Here is a 19,809-nt window from a genome sequence, read left to right on the forward strand (position 1 = left end):
ACACTCAAAGCGCTGTGACAGGGTTCCGGGTTCCATTCATTCACACACAGTCATACCGGTGGTGGTAAACTACGATAGTAGCCACAGCTGCCCTGGGGCAGACTGACGGAAGCGTGGCTGCCATTCTGCGCCTACGGCCCCTCCGACCACCACCTCAAACATACAGCAGTCATACACATTCACACGAGGCAAGCTGGGTGAAGTGTCTTGCTCAAGGACACAACGACCATGACACAGTGACAAGGGCGGGGATCATCTTGACTGGCTCTCGTAGGTCGGCATGGAAACGCCTGGGGGTGAAGGTGTCTCACTGCTCCAACTGTGAGCTTTACCCGGCCTTCTCTCCCTGTGTAGAGGGACCGGGCTCCCGGTGAGGCTGTCAACTGGGGCAGACCGTCCTCAGTGTGAGGTCTGCAGTGATGGTGACCCTCTCAACCAGTCTAAAAACAAAGACCCCGTCTATTTTGTGGGTGGGACTTTTTTGCGGTGTCATCACCATTTGTATTTATTTAAATTTTGTTTACTAGAGCAAACAATTGTTTTGAAAGAGTAATCTAACCAGGTAGTTTTGTTGTCTAAACCTAACCATGTAGCATGTTTTTTTTGTTTTTTTTTCCGTTAAATCAAGCATAGCGTTAGTTCTGGCAGGCCACGACGTCAAGCTCTAAATCAGCAGCAACAGCGTAGCTGTCAAAACCGAGGAGATCAGCTGATGACTCAGCTGACTCCCCGTGCTCGCTTCCTATTGGGAAATTGCATTCAGAGCGCGCTATTTAAACTGCTCTAGCCTGACCTCCCTCGTTGCTTTCTCTGCCGGCGTTTTCAACCCACCTCCACCCCAGCTCCTCCCGTCATCTGTTATGTACCTTACCATTGTTCTTGTTGGTTGCTCTGCTCTGTCTGGGGTTTTTCTTTGCTGCTACGCTCCCTGCTTATGCCGTTCATGATGGCTCATGAAGGGCAGGAAGGTGCTCTTCCTGCCTCAGGCTTTCCACGCAAGCGCGTGGAAGAGCAGGGAGTCCCAGAACAGTACCATACCGCCAAATGAAACTTGTGCAAATAAATAAAGATTCTTTTTGACAAAGTGGTCCTGACTGAACCATATTCAAACGGTTTCAAACCCCCAAAAAATAAGTTTCACTGGAAATATTAATGATAGTTTATTTGTATGGGAAGGTCATTTAGTAGGAGACTGTTGAAACGATGGACACATGTTGAACCGAGTTGTTAATCTGTCATTTAAGCCATCATATTATAGGGTTACGGTTTCGGTACACATTTTCTGCACAAGCACAAAAGAAATTGCTATTTATATATTCCTAAATTATTTCTTTATTTTGCTTATAAGCTAAGATTTCTTTTGTACATTCAGACACATTCAAGTGTATTGTATTATAAAAATAAATAAAAAGTAACACTTTTAAATGTAAAAGTGCTTCTTAGCCTTGACGACTGGTAAAGGTCAAAAGGGGGTAAACAATTTCAAAAGTAAATGTACATATATGAAATATGTACATATTTAAAACATAAAGTCATTGTTTTAAATAAATATACCAGTAAGCAGTAGTAAGTACGGGACAGGTATGGAGTACCGCGCTCTTCATCCCCACTCAACATATAGCGGACCGTCACAGTGAGATAACTCTGTGTTAGAGCTCCAACTATCCGGCTCAGTGCTAGACTCTGTGCTTTGGCCAGTTCCACATCGATGCCTTTCTGTTGTTTCGCAGAAGTCGGGAATTATGTTAGTGCTGAAAAGTGTAGCGCGGATCGAGCGCTTTGATTGGGTGACTGAAGCCGGCAACTACGGAAAAGGGCCGCAAATCTTTAGCAATAAACGTTCCACTGCACTTGTTGTGTTCTTGTGTTTTCTGCACCGGTAGAATCGGCTTGTTGGAAGTATCAACGAGAGAAACTGTTTTTAAGTGACAGTGTTTTTAACTGCTCAGCCGTCCTGCTTCCAGGATGGTAGATATTTACTGGCAGGGAGGCGTTTCCCCATTGCAGTACGTGAACGCACGCTGCGTTCAAGAGCTCTTCTAAAGCTTTGACATAGCCAATTCAGAGAGAAATACAAGCATGGAAACGGTAAATTACGCGAAATTGTATTGCAAAACTGAAAATACCTCAATTCACAAGTGTGTATTGAACTGTACGGTTCAATATTATATTGAGAACTGTTGCATCAGAAAGAAGATATTGCAGTGCCATGGTGCCGCCGTAGTAGGAGCCTCAGCGGGTTTCTCCTGAACAAACACAGGTTGAATCAAAGTTAAGTGGTACTTACTGCTGTTGGATGTGCTGTTGGATGTAATGCGGTCTTAGAAACTGGGGGGCCGACTTGACACTTAGTTTCATCTGGGCCACGTTAGATGGAGAGGGGGCGGAGGCATAACCACTGGGAGGTGCCTGCTGAGGTATGGGCCGCTGGGGGACCACATTGTGTCCATTAGTGTGTCCATTTGAACTTCCAGTGGTGTGCCCGTTGGTGGGCCCGTTCTCAGGAAGTGCTGGAAAGGGTTGTGTGGCCACCGTCTTCTGTTCGCATGCCTTCCCCTTTGAGCCAGGCTTGCAGACACAGAGTTGAGGCCGGAGGCACATTCCTCCGTTCTGGCATTGAGGGATGCAGTTGGCTACAACACAGAAAGGCAGACAGAGCAGAGAGGAGAAGGAAAGAAAGGAAGGAAGGAGAAACAGATGGACAAAGAAATTGAGTGGTGACAGTCAGACATACACACAAGCATACGGAGAAATTACACTTGACGTTTCAGGATTTTAAATAGACCTCATTCATTCATTATGACGTATCTGCAATGATTAGGTTAGAGGGTAAAAGTATAAAAATAAAGTTTCAATCATACTTTTTTCAAGGAATTTACAATCATTCATGGTGAATGATTCAAATATATCTTTATAGACAAAGTGTGTGTTTGCCATTTGATCGTTCCATTGAGGCCGGTGTGAAAGATAATAATAATTCATAGGATTTACTTTTTAAAGCATTTTTTCGATACTCAAAGACACTTTACATTATATGCTGGAAAAAAATAGTGTTGTGCTCTTGTCCTAATATGTGTTTTTTGGCCTTTCCTCAATGCAATGTGATGTAAACGTACCAGACACCCCTGACCCCCACCGTCTGCCGTCCTTTCTCTCCCATTTCTACCAAGTCAACATTAGTTATGACATCTTGGGTCCAATTCCAGCCATGACTAATAATGTTCACAATCAGTGGTTAAATCGGGACTTGCAAGGAGGGGGAGGCCTTGTCCAATGAGATTTGGGATTTGGGTATGGGATGGGTTGTTTCCACTGACCACACTGTCATGGGAATAGTTCTTTAGCAGAAAGTTATTCCAACAAAAGCTGTAAGACATTGTGTTCTGGGGATGTTGACGATCCGATACGAGTTACAAGGGCAGAGCTGCATTTGAATTTCATCAATGTCGTTTTTTTAATGCTTGTTACCACTGACGTCCTTATAGCCCATTTTTTAGTGGAGAGCAGTCAATCCCCAAATGTGTTTCAGGTCTGCCACATCCTTCTGCCAACAAAAGAACAACCCAGTACCTCTACTAAAGAACAACCCAGTATCTCTACTCTAGACCAACCCAGTATCTCTACTAAAGAACAACCTAGTATCTCTGTTGAAGTAGTAAGTAGCACTTGGAGGAAACGGAGTAAAGATAGGGAAGACGGAATTTTTATTGATCCCAAAAAACAAAAACAACTAAAAAAAAATCAATGTTTCACTAAACAAAGCAAAATTACATCATAGTCAAAAATAATAACTTAAAGCAACACTAAAGAGTATTTAGTGCCTTAAAATAATGTTTCCAAAATCGTTTCAGTGGTTCATCACCTCAAAACCGGCACTTCAGCATTCGCTCTGCAGCCCTCTATTGGCTGTGACCGCACAATGTAACTTTACCTTGTCGGGTAGTGTTTTTGTAGTTCTAATGAGACTACGAATTTGACCTGCTTTACGGCAAGTGTTACAAAAGCCGGTAGGTGGAGGCTCTGCGTAGAGATCAGTGGGAGAACACCCGGCAGGTGCGTGGAAGATACCTTGCAGCTAGGTCATTTTTAAATTGGTGTCATGGCAGAGCCTGCAAAGAAAAGGAGGAGTATAATGTCCGATGAGGCGAAGAAAAGAAAACGGGAGCATGACAAAGAAAGAGCTCAAACGAGAGTGAATATCGGACCGGCTCACACTCGTTGGTGAGAGCTGAAGGAGGCTACAAAATGCAAGACGGATGGTGACTTGGCTTTGTTGCTGCTGGACTTAAATAATAAATAATACCGGTAATCATTTTTTTTCCAACAGTGTGCATCTGTGTACAATTCATTGTCCATTATTTTATTGGCTCATGTTAGCTAAGGCGTTAGCTATTGTGCTAATATATATGTAACTATCGCTATGGCTCATGTTAGCTAATCTTAGCTAAGGCGTTAGCTACTCTACCTTGTCACTGGACATCGTTCAAATCGTTTCCAGGGCCGGTTCTGCATACAAACAAATAACGTGTGTGCGACGGTAGGCTGCAGTAGGCTAAATTATTTACGATGGCAGTAATGGACAATTCCCTTCCAACCTGTAGGGGGACTGAAGAGGAAAAGTTCTTAAAGGTTGCTTTAACACGTACAATAGATTTTGCAGATGATCCACACTAGTAACAGTTCTGATAAATAGAGTACAGAGCTCATGAGCAGCCCTCCCACTAACTAAACTCCTCAACTTAAAGAGGACCTGATTGAATCCCCATAATCGGTAGAAACCAAAATATATACTTGACAGGGGTGTTTCAGGACTAGAATAGAATAAAGCGAAAATACCTCATACAGACATGTACTCAGTCTAGAAACCACTTGATACATATTATTTTAAATATTGCTAAATAATGACGGAGTCAGAATTTAAATGAGCCATCTATAGTCTGTTAGTTTCAAATGACTCCGTGTAATTCCTTATAGGGAGGGGGTCTTGGTTGTGGAAGGGTCCACAGCATAGGACTTTAACCGGACCGATGTTAGTGTACCGTTAGAACAGAGTACTTTTGTTACGTTTTTGTTTTATTATCTTTCAGTTTTGTAGACATTTTAAGCCAAACCATGATGATTTTTATTTAACCTAATTGTGTAGTTGTGTAGCATGTTTTGTTTTGTTCTTTTACCACATGTTGAAAAAACTGTTTCAAACTGCGACCATTTGGTCCAGAAAAAAATAAGTTTCCTGGAAACATAAATGAGAGTTTATTTGTATGGGAAGGTCATTTAGTAGGAGACAGTGTTGAAACGAGAGACACATGTTGAACCCAGTTGTTAAACTGTCATTAAAGGAAGCCATCGTATTATAGTTTGAAGCTCATTACCAGTGTTTGGAATAACGAAAAAAGAACGGCGTTAGGTAACGCCGTTCTTTTTTCAGTAACGGGGTAATCTAACTAATTACTGTTTCCGTCGTTACAACGCCGTTATCGTTACTAACGTTAAATGCGGTGCGTTACTACGAATTGAATTTGTCGGTTGTCGGTTAAAAAAAAGAAGTCAGGATCGTGTTCTGCTTGCGCGCCGCTCGTGCCTGGTCTCGGCAGCCTGTTGTCCGTGGAGAAACGTGCAAACTTGCCGCGAGCTGGAGCCGGAGTTGGGGCTGCTGCTGGTCTGAGCGGCGCGCGAGGGCCACGCGGGCCCCGGTGTCCCGCCGTTCTGGTGTTGGACGGGAATCCGGTGCAGCTGTGGAGCGCGGATGGTGAAGACGGTGGTGATGATGATGATGATGAACGGCCCGGCGGCTCGTGGAGGCACCGGGGTCTCGCCGTCATTATGTCTACTGCTGTGGGCTCTGACCCTGTTTTGTGATATATGACAGACACAGCGTCTCCCACTGTAGAATTTCTCCTCAAGTTTTAATTATTCCCGCATGCAAGGTGTGGAGAATGCGATCTCAATTATTATACACAAGACTACACGCTACGTGACTATAGTAGACTACAAGACTACAGTTTGCCATCTCATTACAAGAAAAATCCAAATTCTTTGACATAAAGCAACTTTTTTTTTTACAGTAACGCAAATAGTTACTTTCCCTGGTAACTAGTTACTTTTATTATAAAGTAATTTGGTTAATAACTCAGTTACTTTTTGGAACAAGTAGTGAGTAACTATAACTAATTACTTTTTTAAAGTAATGTTCCCAACACTGCTCATTACTGAATGAGACGTCCGGACGTCAGATGCTGCAGTGTAGAGGATGAGGGAATCTTCATGGATCAGAACAAGCAACAAGTGAAGCTGTTACTTCAACAGACATGACGTGGAGACGGGATCATCCAGTCTGAAGCACACAGTCATAGTTGGAGCTTTTTAATAAGGTGCAGCAGCTGACGTTTGGACACAGAGCAGTGGTGGAGTAGACGTTTAAATTGCCTGCACCCAGTGAATAGCTGTTTCTCATAGGATGGACAGGTTCTGGGCTTTGCCTGTGTTTAGCATTGGAAAATCATCCAGACTTACCTTTATGTTTACAACACAAAACAGACGATAACCAAAAGGCAACAATCTTTTTTTTCTCTGGTCTAGACCAAGTCAACCTAACGTCGGGTGTGAAAGCGACCTCATTTCAGCACGAAGCTCATATAGTAACGTTGGTAATGCACAATTGTATGTTCACAACAATACAAAGTGCTCCACATCATTAAATGGGGAAATCTCTTTGCTTTATGGAGCTTTGATAGAGCTTCACGGTTCTTCTCATCTGAGATGGGAGTACATTAGATCCTTGGGCTGCATGACGTATAGTTTCTGCAGCGATGTGTTGATGTGTGTGTGCAACAGTCACATCTCAGGAGGTGTGATGTAGTAACATCAAGTAAAACACTTCCAGATACAACTATTCAGCTGCTTGAGACAAAGCAAAACTCCCATGAGTCCCATGTCCATGACTAATCCAGTATTAGTGATTAATGAGCTCCAGTCAGTCACACTTTCATGATGAACTCTAGATATTTTTACTCTGAGTGGGAGGAGCCTCTCCCCAGTGGCTCCCACTGGCCAACAATACTCACCTAGTGACCTTTCCGTGAGCAGTTGAAAAGTCACCAACGAGCACCAGCATCATTGTACCTGAGTCTTTCTATGCCCATGTGGGTTAAAAGTGGATATTGTTTAAAACTAGACCACAAACACCAGCCTGATGTTTGATCCATAGACAATGATTGCAACTTCAATTGAAATGTGATCAGAAAAATTTAAAAAGAGGAAACACATTCAGCTCTAATATACACAATTGAGAAAGTAAATGACAAGACAACCAAAAATAGAAGGATAAAGATAGTTGTCATTGTTACACAGAAATAAAGACTTTTAAGAAGTAAACTTGTAGTTTCCATTGAATGCCAAATCCAGCAACTATCTACTTATTTACTAGACGTGGTTTAGACCGTATGTGTATAGAGAGGCTAAGACCTGCAATGTCAGGGTGTCACTACAGCAACATGGCAGCACATGAACAAAGGAGAGCTGAAGTCCCACCCTTTCCTGGAGACCACCATGGGACCTGACTTTGGAAAAATGAGGTATGATTATAGGTAAAAATGTAGCATGAATTACAAAATTATGTTTGTCAATTAAGAAGATCATTGTCAATAAAGTCTCATTTTGTGGTCTAACTGTTGAAGACACCACTGTGACATCCCAACCAATGTCAGGACAGCAGAGTCATTTGCCATCTTCCGAAAAAGGCTCAAGACTCACCTGTTCAGACTTCACCTCGACTCTGCATAGCATGGCCCACTAACACCCCCCCCCCCCCCCCCAAAAAAATAGCAACAAAACCTATAGCACTCCGATCATAGCACTGTTCTTAAGGTACTACTGTACTCAGATGAGGACCTAACACTTGTTCTATTTTTAGCTCTTACTTTATCGGCAATGATACGTTGTGGTTTCTTTGTTTCCTTCTTTTGACAAATGTACTTATTGTAAGTCGCTTTGGACAAAAGCGTCTGCTAAATTACCTTAATGTAAATGTAAATGTACCCAACGTACCCACATACACGACGTACCCAACAAACCCGACGTACCGAACGTACCCAACATACCCGACATACCCAATGAACCCGACATACCCAACGTACCCAACGTACCCAATGAATCCAACATACCCGATGTACCCAACATACCCGACGTACCCAACGAACCCGACGAACCCGACGTACCCGGCGTACCCACATACCCAACGAACCCGACGTACCGAACGTACCCGTTGTACCCAACATACCCGACGTACCCAACGAACCCGACGTACCCAACGTAGTAGTAGTAGAGGTAGTATACCATAATATATAGAATATTCCAAAAGTATAACATATTATATAATATACTAGTGTAGGGTATAACATAAAATAATATCAATGGAACTGCATTTATTTATATAGGGCTTTATTGTTTGACCACACAAAACGCTTTACCCTGCATGTTCACATTACCATACCACATTCATACACATTTACACACATTCATACCCATTTACATTCATATTAAACCATTTGTAGTTTGCCAACAGCACATATTCTTGCATCGGAGTTTACCATATTTTAATGTAAAATGGTGTGACTCCATTAGATGTGGTGATTCTACCAACCCATCACACGGTGATTGACGAATTTTGTTGTTACAAACTCCATATTTGTTGCTGCCAGAGTATAATTGCATGGAAATGCTAAGATTCCAGGAGATCAACACCACAATATGTTTCTCACAGCAACCTCAGTGCAAAGAAATGTTCCCCTACTCTCACCATGAAATATCAGTGGAGTTACACCTCCCTTCCACTGAGTGATTCATCCTCAAAGATGACATCATCACTGCCCCCCAGAGCTAAGTTATGTGAGAGTTTTGAAATAACCCCACAGTTCATTTTCCACTTTGGGGCGAAGCTTTTTTTGCTTTCTTTTCCGACTAGCGTAAATAGTGTGTGTCCCACCCCCACCCTCTCTGGCCTGGAGCAGAGGCTGCCATCTGTTCTCTGAATAGTTTTCTCTCTCTCTCTCTCTCTCTCTCTCTCTCTCTCTCTCTCTCTCTCTCTCTCTCTCTCTCTTAGACTGAGGTCAGCGACATAAAAGCTCCGTTCTGTGACAAGGGTGACGGACTAAGTGATGGTAATTTACTTGTTAGCTGGGGACGAGAAATATATCAGTCATGTTGATGTCCTTGGCCTTTTGATGAGACCATGCAGACCCCCTCCATATTCCCACTGAAGAGTTAAACATATTTTTGGGTGTGTGTGAGTGGGTATGCGGCTGTGTTCATGTGGTATGGATCCAAGGTGAGAAGCAGAGACTGGGAGGCATAATGATTTTCTTTGTGTCACTGCCTTGATGCAAGAAATTCCAAAGCGAAGGAAAGAAAATTGCTGAGACTTTATGGGGAACTGCAACAGCCTGTTTAACCTTGCATGTGGCTGGGACAGATGTTCACTAAATTCAGAAGTAGGTAGCGGTGGAAAGATATGACATCGATATATGAGGTATTGAATTCCACATTATCTGAGTCACTGCTGGCCCTCCGAGTACAGATTAGCTCTGATAAGAGTCTGTTGAGAATCTAAGGGCTTCAGTAACGCTCCGGGGGAGAGATACACGTATCTTTCCACTGGCCAGCAGCAATGCTTTAGAAACCCTCATTTTACACAGCCGAGCTTTGGAGAGGCTCAGTCCCACACAAATCATGTTTGGATCTTGTTTCAATTGTGCCATGAATGAATAATTGACATTTGGCAATTTATGAAATAATCAAGTCACATTTTATCATGGAACTGATGAAGCATACTGTAAAAAAATATATATACGATGACAAATCTACAACACACTGAGACTTTCTGGACTTGGAACAATTATCCTTTAAATCTTCAAACATCCTGTGTGTAAATCATGGTACAATTCAAAGAGGGGCAAAGAATGATTTTTCTCTCCCCGTTGACTAGCGTATATTTTTGTTCGGCAATAAGGTCCCATAGGAAACACCTGAAGGAGTGTGGCCTCACCTCTCAGTACATTGCTCCACAATTCTCTTTTTATCTATAGTGACTTATAGGCTGTGTATAAAAGGCTTTTATTTTGAAGGTGGAGCATAGCCTTTTTCCGGCTGCTACGGGTAGTGGTGACGGTACGGCGCGAAGACATCAGAGAGACGATAGCCTTCGGTCATGTTAACAGAACTTTTCGCTCCTTTTTCCAGTTAGTTATGTACCTGAGATACTCGAGGATTACCTGTGTTTTTTGACGTGTGTTTTTGGAGGTGTGCTGTTTTAACACTACGGGTATAAAGTGAATGAACAAACGTGAGTATCGTTCATGTCACGTATTTAGTATCTTTTATTGCCTCGTTAACCTGTTAAACGTGTCGGCAGAAATGTGTGTATTTATCTGCCGTGTTTGTTATCCTCACCTTGCTACAGATCACAATGTAATTTCTACAGCCTAAAAGTTGATTCTGCGTAGCAGTTACGTGTTGCTGATGTTGTTGGGGTTTTTTTCTGTCGTTAATTGCTCGTTGAGAGCCGACATGTGCGCAGTCCGTGAGAGACCAGTTCTTTTTCCCTCGATTAGCCAGCAGAGGGCAGTGTGTGTATATATCCCATGTCTATCTAAGTTGCTTGAGTACAAATCTTGATGAATACACAGGAGATACGTGTATACATTTATATATAGGGTTCATGTGAGTGCATAAAAAACTCATCAGAAATATTATTGTTTATTATTATTTCAGAACTGCAAAACAACTGCCCGTGTGTGTACACCCTGCCTTTGAAGAGACGCCGGTCTTCCCCCTTTATTGTGCCCTGACCGACACACCACCTTGGATGCTGTATCAACCTTAACGAATCAGCTGTAGTCCCCTACCTCCCACACATTGGTCCTTCGAGCCGGATACAGCATTCAAGATGCAGCCAGAGGAAGAGTTCGTCACTGATGTGAGACCCAAGCGTCAGACACGTCGACCTGCCAGGCTCCAAGATTATGATGTGGACTATACGAGTGATCATCCTCGAGGCTCATCATCGTGGCGACCGCCACTCTCCCCCCCTCCCCCAGAGCAGGCTGCTTTCCTCCCCCAGTTTGGTCCAGTTAATCTGAGTCACCTTCCCTCACCTCAGCCTCCCCTTGGCTTCCCTAGGGATGCTGCTCACTACGAGACAAAGACAAGGGATGGCCAAATTCATCTGTCCTTTATCCTCGGCCGTTCTAGAGTAGCCCCCAAACGTGTACACTCCATCCCACGCCTGGAACTGTGTGGCGCTCTTGTAGCAGCACAACTAGCCAGTCTCCTCACCAAGGAACTCACCTTGGAAGTGGCTCACCACTCTGTGGTCTGATTCTACCACGGTGCTTACCTGGCTCCATTCCCAGTCCTGCCGCTTCAAGGTGTTCGTTGGGGCAAGAGTGGCAGAAATACAGGACCTAACGGAGAACTGTACCTGGCGCTATGTGGACTCCGACCAAAATCCTGCCGATGACCTGACAAGAGGAAAAACACTGGAAGAGCTCAAAGATCCTAACAGGTGGTCCCAGGGACCTCCCTTCCTGCTGATAAGCCCAGATAGCTGGCCAGAAAGGCCCAACGCTGAACCCCCAGAGGATCACGCCGAGCTTCGAAAGACTACCTTTTGCGGAGCTACAGTCACCTCCTCAACTGACCGTGGTCCAGATGGAAAAGGATCCAGTTCCTGGCAAGAACTCATGGATGACACTGTCAAAGAGCTCCAAAGAACAAGCCCCTATACCACCCCACCCACAGCTGAGGATTATCAGCAAGCAGAAACCAAAATCCTGCTGAGATCTCAGAAGCAGTCCTTTCCTGACGACTACAAGCTCCTTGCTGCAGGGAAACCAGTGTCACCTTCAAGTCGCCTTCTCACCTTGGCACCTGTCCTCGACAAGACCTCTGGCCTAATAAGAGTTGGTGGACGGCTCAGACGGTTGGGAGATGAAGATGTCCCCCTACATCCTGTTGTCCTTGATGCCGCCCATCCAGTGACACATCTGCTCATCCAGAAGTATGATAGTGATTTGCATCACCCAGGCCCCGAGTGAGTCTTTGCGGAGCTGCGGAGATCGTTCTGGATTATCAGAGGCCGCGAGGCAGTCCGTAAGCATCAACGTGCATGCCCTGAGTGTCAACGTTGGAGAGGCCGGCCTTCCATCCCCAGGATGGCTGATCTCCCTGATGCTCGCCTCAGATTGCACAAACCCCCCTTCTACTCCACTGGTGTGGATTGTTTTGGGCCCATGATGGTAAAAGTAGGCAGACGTCAAGAGAAACGCTGGGGAATCATTTTTAAGTGTTTGACGACCAGAGCCGTACATTTGGATCTCCTTAAGAGCATGGATTCTGACGCTTATTTGATGGCGTTGAGGCGGTTTATCGCCAGAAGAGGGACTCCTGCTGAACTGTGGTCAGACCAAGGGACCAATTTCAAAGGAGCCGAACGAGAACTCAGGGAAGCTTTCGAGAACATGGTTCCAACGTTACAGCAGCGGCTTGCCCATCAGAAGATCAAGTTCCATTTTAACCCTCCTGCTGCTCCCCATTTCGGTGGAGTATGGGAGCGGGAAGTCCGGTCAGTCAAGTCAGCACTTTACACGTGTGTAGGAGCCCAACCACTTCCGGACGAGGTGCTACACACCGTGATCCTGGAGACCAGAGGCCATCCTCAACTCAAAACCATTAGGCTATGTATCAGCCGACATAGCCGACATCGATCCTGTGACACCGAACAGTTTGCTCATGGGAGGGCCGGATGGTTCACTTCCTCAGGTGGTGTACCCAGAGACTGAGATCCTGAGCCGCAGGCGCTGGCGACATTCCCAAGTCCTGGCGGACCAATTCTGGTCCAGGTTTATCAGGGAATACCTACCTGGTCTTCAGACGAGACAGAAATGGCAGTCATCTCCTCCTGACCTACAAAATGAGGCAGTCATCATGCTGGTGGAGCCACAGCTACCACGGTCCCAGTGGCCAGTTGGGCGTGTGATCAAGGTCCATCGCAGTGAGGATGGTTGTGTCAGATCAGCTGATGTCAACATTAAAGGACACATCTTCACCCGGCCAGTCGCCCGGTTAGTGCTGTTACCAGCTCTTCCACCTGGAGAGGAAGATCCTCCTCCGACTTCTAGACCCCCTAAGACGGACTGAGCCTTTATTTGATGCAAATGTGCCATGCACATTTGGGGGCGGCTGTATAAAAGGCTTTTATTTTGAAGGTGGAGCATAGCCTTTTTCCGGCTGCTACGGGTAGTGGTGACGGTACGGCACGAAGACATCAGAGAGACGATAGCCTTCGGTCATGTTAACAGAACTTTTCGCTCCTTTTTCCAGTTAGTTATGTACCTGAGATACTCGAGGATTACCTGTGTTTTTTGACGTGTGTTTTTGGAGGTGTGCTGTTTTAACACTACGGGTATAAAGTGAATGAACAAACGTGAGTATCGTTCATGTCACGTATTTAGTATCTTTTATTGCCTCGTTAACCTGTTAAACGTGTCGGCAGAAATGTGTGTATTCATCTGCCGTGTTTGTTATCCTCACCTTGCTACAGATCACAATGTAATTTCTACAGCCTAAAAGTTGATTATGCGTAGCAGTTACGTGTTGCTGATGTTGTTGGGGTTTTTTTTCTGTCGTTAATTGCTCGTTGAGAGCCGACATGTGCGCAGTCCGTGAGAGACCAGGGGTGCAGTCGAATAGTCTTTTTTGCTTAGGAAGGTTCCTAACTGAAGAAGTGACCCGGAAGTAAACAAATGGCCGCCATGATAAGAGCTGTTCGAATTCTCTAAATGCATAGGAAAGGAGCTCCAATGCTTCCTTTCAGAGCTCCTTTAGCATAGGATGCAACGGACCTTCCTATGCGATAGGAAAGGAGATCACGCCAACCCACAATTCTTTGCGAGAGCAACATTTAAAGTGCCGCACACCTCGGCCGTTCATGAAAACAAACAATATGCCTATTTACATATTTAACAGTTACTTTCATGCAGACATATAGTCATTGGAATAGTGATGATAAATGTGTGTGGACAGTGATAATAATTGAATGTTTTTTTTTAATTTCAATCATGTTACAAATGTTTGACAAAAACGAAACTAAAACCACAAATGAAAAGTAAATAAAGCAACCGGTCAAACAGGAAGGAGGAGCTGCTGGACCTGAAGCCGGTCAGTGAACCAGCTGTTGATAAAACCAACATGTGGAGAAGTGGACGATGCGCTTTTTGTAGTCCATTTTTGTAGTTTCTCCAGCGCAGACGCACGTCAATCGCTGGCGCTGATCATCAGCTGTCAATCATCAGCGGCCGCGTTATAATGACGTAGCTTAGTGAAAGTCCGGTCGGATTCTCTGAGCACCGCGGTAGACTATTCCTAAGTCCTTTTGAGTTCTCCTATCGCCTTTCCTTAACCCCGTGACGTTTTCCCCAGAGGTCAAGGAATAGGAGATAGGAATAGGAGTTAGGACCTTATTTTTTGACTATTCGACTGCACCCCAGTTCTTTTTCCCTCGATTAGCCAGCAGAGGGCAGTGTGTGTATATATCCCATGTCTATCTAAGTTGCTTGAGTACAAATCTTGATGAATACACAGGAGATACGTGTATACATTTATATATAGGGTTCATGTGAGTGCATAAAAAACTCATCAGAAATATTATTGTTTATTATTATTTCAGAACTGCAAAACAACTGCCCGTGTGTGTACACATAAGAATAAAACCCTGCCTTTGAAGAGACGCCGGTCTTCCCCCTTTATTGTGTCCTGACCGACACACCACCTTGGATGCTGTATCAACCTTAACGAATCAGCTGTAGTCCCCTACCTTCCTTACAGGCTGAGTCCCTTAAAACACAAGTATTCTCATTAAGCCTTTCTGAAATAAGGTCTCATGGGTAACACAGGAAGGGGCGGGGCTTAACCTCTATTCACTGAATCCATTTTGACTTGACTTCAATGATGAATTCATCACAACAACCACTAACACATATAAAACAAACATATAAAGCAACGTTACGTTGCCTAAACGTAACGTTGGTTTTGTTGCCTAAACGTAAAGTTGGTTTTGTTGCCTAAACGTAAAGTTGGTTTTGTTGCCTAAACGTAAAGTTGGTTTTGTTGCCTAAATGTAACGTTGGTTTTGTTGCCTAAATGTAACGTTGGTTTTATTGCCTAAACGTAGAGTTGGTTTTGTTGCCTAAATGTAACGTTCGTTTTGTTGCCTAAACCTAACTCTACATAGTTAATTGAATCCCAACCATGATGTTTTGCCTAAACCTAATGTAGGGACCTCACCATCAGGACTACACAATGCGGCCTACAAGGAGGCCCAGAAGCCTTCACATGTGGTCAGAACAAAGGGACAAAGGGACAAAGGACAAAGGAGAGTCCAAAATACGCCACGATTGCACTGTTGATAAATAACTTTGTTTTGCGGCGTGTCTTTGCAACGGTGTCTCTTTAGAAAGCATCCCGTCTTTGCTGAACCAGAGAGGCGGATACAGCGGTGGCAGTGTGACGAGCGTCGTTCAACGAGCATCGGAAATCCGATTAGTTCAAGGCTTCAAAACAACTGTAAAAGGTGAACTTTTCTTCTTGCATATTTACATGACGCAAGCGAAGTTGCTGTGCATCATATACATGTTGCTGCGTACAGCGGTGTCCTCTTACGAGCAACTACCGGCTTTTTATCTTCTTCGGATCTACGAAGATCTACACTTTTTAAATGTGGCCGGTGGCACGACGCCTAGTAACGTCTTCAAAACGTCGATGTAAAAAACACAAGGTATGCCGTGCGCATCTCCCCCTCCCACCTCGACTGAAATGTCATATCCATCATGCCGGCCTCGGCTTGCTCGGCAGCATGGCAGCCACACTTTGCACACTGACCGCCTCAGACGCTAGTGGTGGCTCAGTTAGGCCATTCATAAATAAACACAATATTATGTTAATCACTTGTCATTATTGCTGCTTATTGCTAATGCAAGACAAGTTGGATTTAGTGCCAAAACATTTCCAAAAGTTTCATAAGGATAAATGCCGGTTCAACCGGTTTGCATTAATCAAACCGGTTTAAGCCCCGTACACCGAACCAGACTGGTGGAACCGAAAATCAGCCCAACTCAACTCTATATAGTCCTCTATATAGAGGACTATACTGTATATAGTCCTCTATATATAGTCCTCTATATAATCCTCTACATGGTCCTCTACATAGTCCTCTATATAGTCCTCTATATGGTCCTCTATATAGACCTCTATATAGTCCTCTATATGGTCCTCCACATAGTCCTCTACATAGTCCTCTATATAGTCCTCTATATGGTCCTCTATATAGACCTCTATATAGTCCTCTACATATACCTCTAAATGGTCCTCCACATAGTCCTCTACATAGTCCTCCACATAGTCCTCTACATGGTCCTCTACGTGTTATTTTTAAATAACTGTAATTTGTACATTTTAACCAAATAGATAGAAAGAATGTTGTATGACTTGCTCCGTTGTCTTTCAGTTTCGGGCTGTCCACCTCCTGTTGACATCCTTACATTGTTGTATTTCCTTATTATGTATATTATGAGTGTTAAATTTCCGTGTCTGTGTCTCCTGCATTGTTTGCATGTCTCTGCCAGCAGCCTTCTTCCACTGCATCATTTCATTACCATAAAGGAGGCCCATTAAAATGAGACGGAGGAAACAACAACATGGATCTCATCAAGGATAATCAGCCTCTGCTGTTGACAATGAGAATGAGTGGAGTGACGTTACTACCTGCTGTGGGCTATTAGCTCCCACTGCAGGAAAACACTCCACTGTTGGCTGACTCATCTGTTAAGTGTGTGTGTATGGGGGCAGACATCACGCAGACACAATACCCAGTGACAGTCCCGTCTTAATCGCTTTGACTCCCCCATCGTCCTGTGAACTGAGATGTCAGGTGCATTGCCCAACATGTACTGTGGCTCCCCTTCCACTTCCCAACACCTGCATTCAGCACACAGCCCTCCGGTGTCGGGGCTGCTGATGGCCACGATAACAAGCTGGAATGGGCTCCGCCACTGAGCTATGAGCAGCAAACAACTCGAGTCAGCAAGTTAGACGCTTTAATTCAAGCCGACCCACATGGAGGAAGGTTTGTTCCGACATGGCCCCTCTTTTTTGTGCTAAGACTTTGCTGCATGTAAACAGTGTTGCATGTAAACAGTTAACATGAGGACAAGGGAACTGCAGCACCTGGGCGCAGCACGTTGCAGTTATCGTGTAATTTATCTTTAATGAATATGAGGACATTTGATGCATACTTGGCCAAAAAGTTGATTCTGATTCTTTGCAGCATGAATTCAAATATTTACTGGCTGATACCAGCCTTCAAAGTACGCCTGGATCTCCAACTAAGGTCGGTGCTTCATTTCAGAACTAGTGATACGATGCCTCCGTTTTATTATTATGTAAGTTGACATATACCCAGTTCTAAAGGAATCAGATGAATAAAATACTTTTACCTGAATACTTAACGGTTCCAAGCCACAGACTCTTGATCTTCATTAAGCAGTTAAGTCAAGGATGAAAGAATAAATGATCTAAAATTCCCACTTTGTAGAGAGAGAGAGAGAAAGAGAGAGCTAAAACTGCTCTATATTGAACTTTAAGCAATTATCCATTTCATCAAAATGACTATCATTTTTAATTTTGACTCAGCACTACCTTCACTTTACATTTACTGGCTGGGAAAGTTTAGGAAACTTAATGAGCAATTCCACAAAGTTACAAAGAGGTTTTGTCTGCCAGATAACCACAATGTGCTCACTTTAGACAAATTCAACAAAGCGCCATTCTGCCCTGCAATTCAATAATGTGCCGGCATTGGAATGGAATGTCTCCTGATCATTTCTCCTGAATCAGATGAATCACATGTCGTTGGCGACCGCTTCCAAGAAAGGAGCAAACAAAAACAATCTGTGCTCCGCAGCAGAGAGTAAACATACATCTTTGTCCATTTATGGCAGTCAGGGGAGAACACAGGCTGCATTCCTGACTAACTGGCATTAATAACATCAGGTTTGACTTAAGCCAAATAGGCAATTACATTATCTGTGACTAGCTGTGGCTTTTGAAGTCCTCTTAACCGTAATACAAATCTAGTGTGTTTAAAAAGAATAAAAACATTAGTGTGCCTGTTTTATTGTCGACATTAATAATATTGTGAATTACTAAAATCCGGCCATGAAACATTACCTTAATAGAATGTGATGTGGTCCAATCTCTATGTCAAGATAAGACAGTAAAAAACAAATATGGATCTAATATATCCAGCATCCAGCAGCTCAAGTGAACTGCCTTAGGGCTCTGCAGACAACATGCTGGTCTGCAGAGTCCTAAAAGCCCACCCCGCAACTTTACCCGTGACCACACCAGAAAAAACTCATCTCCATCTAGTGAACTGAAGAAGTAAGTGTTCCCAAAAGGTTTTAGTTTGCAATATTTATATAATAAAAGATGGATACTTGGCCTCCGTTTATAATATTGCCATGTAAGATATCTTGTTACCATGCTGTATGCCGTACCCCTATGTGTTATTACACTATTATTATGCCTGTACTATAATGGTGTAATAAAATGAAGAGAAAACAACTATTAAATAGTTAATTGCAGCCCCAGTCAGAGTCAGATGATGTGATCTCTTAAAAACTCTGCAGAGAACTCCCTCTAGAAACTCCAAGAGATGGGCAAAGCACTGCAGAAAAGCTGTTTACTTCTTAAATAACAAGTTGGCAAGATCTAGCAAACAAGAAAATGATTTGGCCGGTGGGTCTGGGCCAAGAGGTACAATCCACTTGGAGTCTGTTTCTCTTTCACTCTGAGACACGTGCTCTTTCCAGTCAGACAGCTTAAAGACTATCCCTGCGCTGGGCCTCATTCATGAAATGCATGTTAGCACCGATCTGATCTTAACTTATGCATACACACACCTACAACTACTGTGAGGTTCATCAGTATTTTCTTCATGATGACATTGTTGTATGGAAGAACAAAATGTGTGTTTGGTCGTAACAGCTGTCATATGCACAAATTATTTTTGTGCTCTGTGGAAAATTCTAAACCATGAGAGAGCAAAGCACATCAAATACAACACATACAACAAGGCTTAAACCTTTGACCACAGGCATTGAATACAGAAGAGATAACAATGATGCATGCGTCAAGTTTCATTTTGTATTTATATATATTTTTTTAATAAACACAGTGAGTGTGGGTTATCTCCGGGTTCTCCAGCTTCCTCCCACAGTCCAAAGACATGCAGGATGGACCTGTCTGTCTCTACATGTCTCCCTGTGATAGACTGGTTACCTGTCTGTCTCTACGTGTCGGCCCTGTGATAGACTGGTTACCTGTCTGTCTCTACGTGTCGGCCCTGTGATAGACAGGTTACCTGTCTGTTTCTACATGTCAGCCCTGTGATAGACTGTTACCTGTCTGTTTCTACATGTCTACCTGTGATAGACTGTTACCTGTCTGTCTCTACATGTCAGCCCTGTGATAGACTGGTTACCTGTCTGTCTCTACATGTCAGCCCTGTGATAGACTGGTTACCTGTCTGTCTCTACATGTCAGCCCTGTGATAGTCTGGTTACCTGTCTGTCTCTACATGTCTCCCTGTGATAGACTGGTTACCTGTCTGTCTCTACATGTCAGCCCTGTGATAGACTGGTTACCTGTCTGTCTCTACATGTCAGCCCTGTGATAGACTGGTTACCTGTCTGTCTC

General features: G+C 43.8%; 1 protein-coding gene across 6 annotated transcripts in view; it reads right to left on the reverse strand.

Annotated features, from left to right (window-relative positions):
- The window catches only part of ltbp1 (latent transforming growth factor beta binding protein 1), a 142,219-nt gene that overhangs the window by 112,006 nt on the left and 10,404 nt on the right, over positions 1-19,809 (reverse strand). For all 6 annotated transcript variants that reach the window (XM_084021602.1, XM_084021603.1, XM_084021601.1 and 3 more), the window contains exon 3: positions 2,288-2,633. In XM_084021602.1, coding sequence (XP_083877728.1) covers positions 2,288-2,633 — 346 coding nt within the window. The remainder of the gene's footprint in view (positions 1-2,287; positions 2,634-19,809) is intronic.

The sequence above is a fragment of the Eutrigla gurnardus genome, assembly GCF_963514095.1.
Source record: "Eutrigla gurnardus genome assembly, chromosome: 11".
In the NCBI taxonomy this organism is placed as follows: Eukaryota; Metazoa; Chordata; class Actinopteri; order Perciformes; family Triglidae; genus Eutrigla; species Eutrigla gurnardus.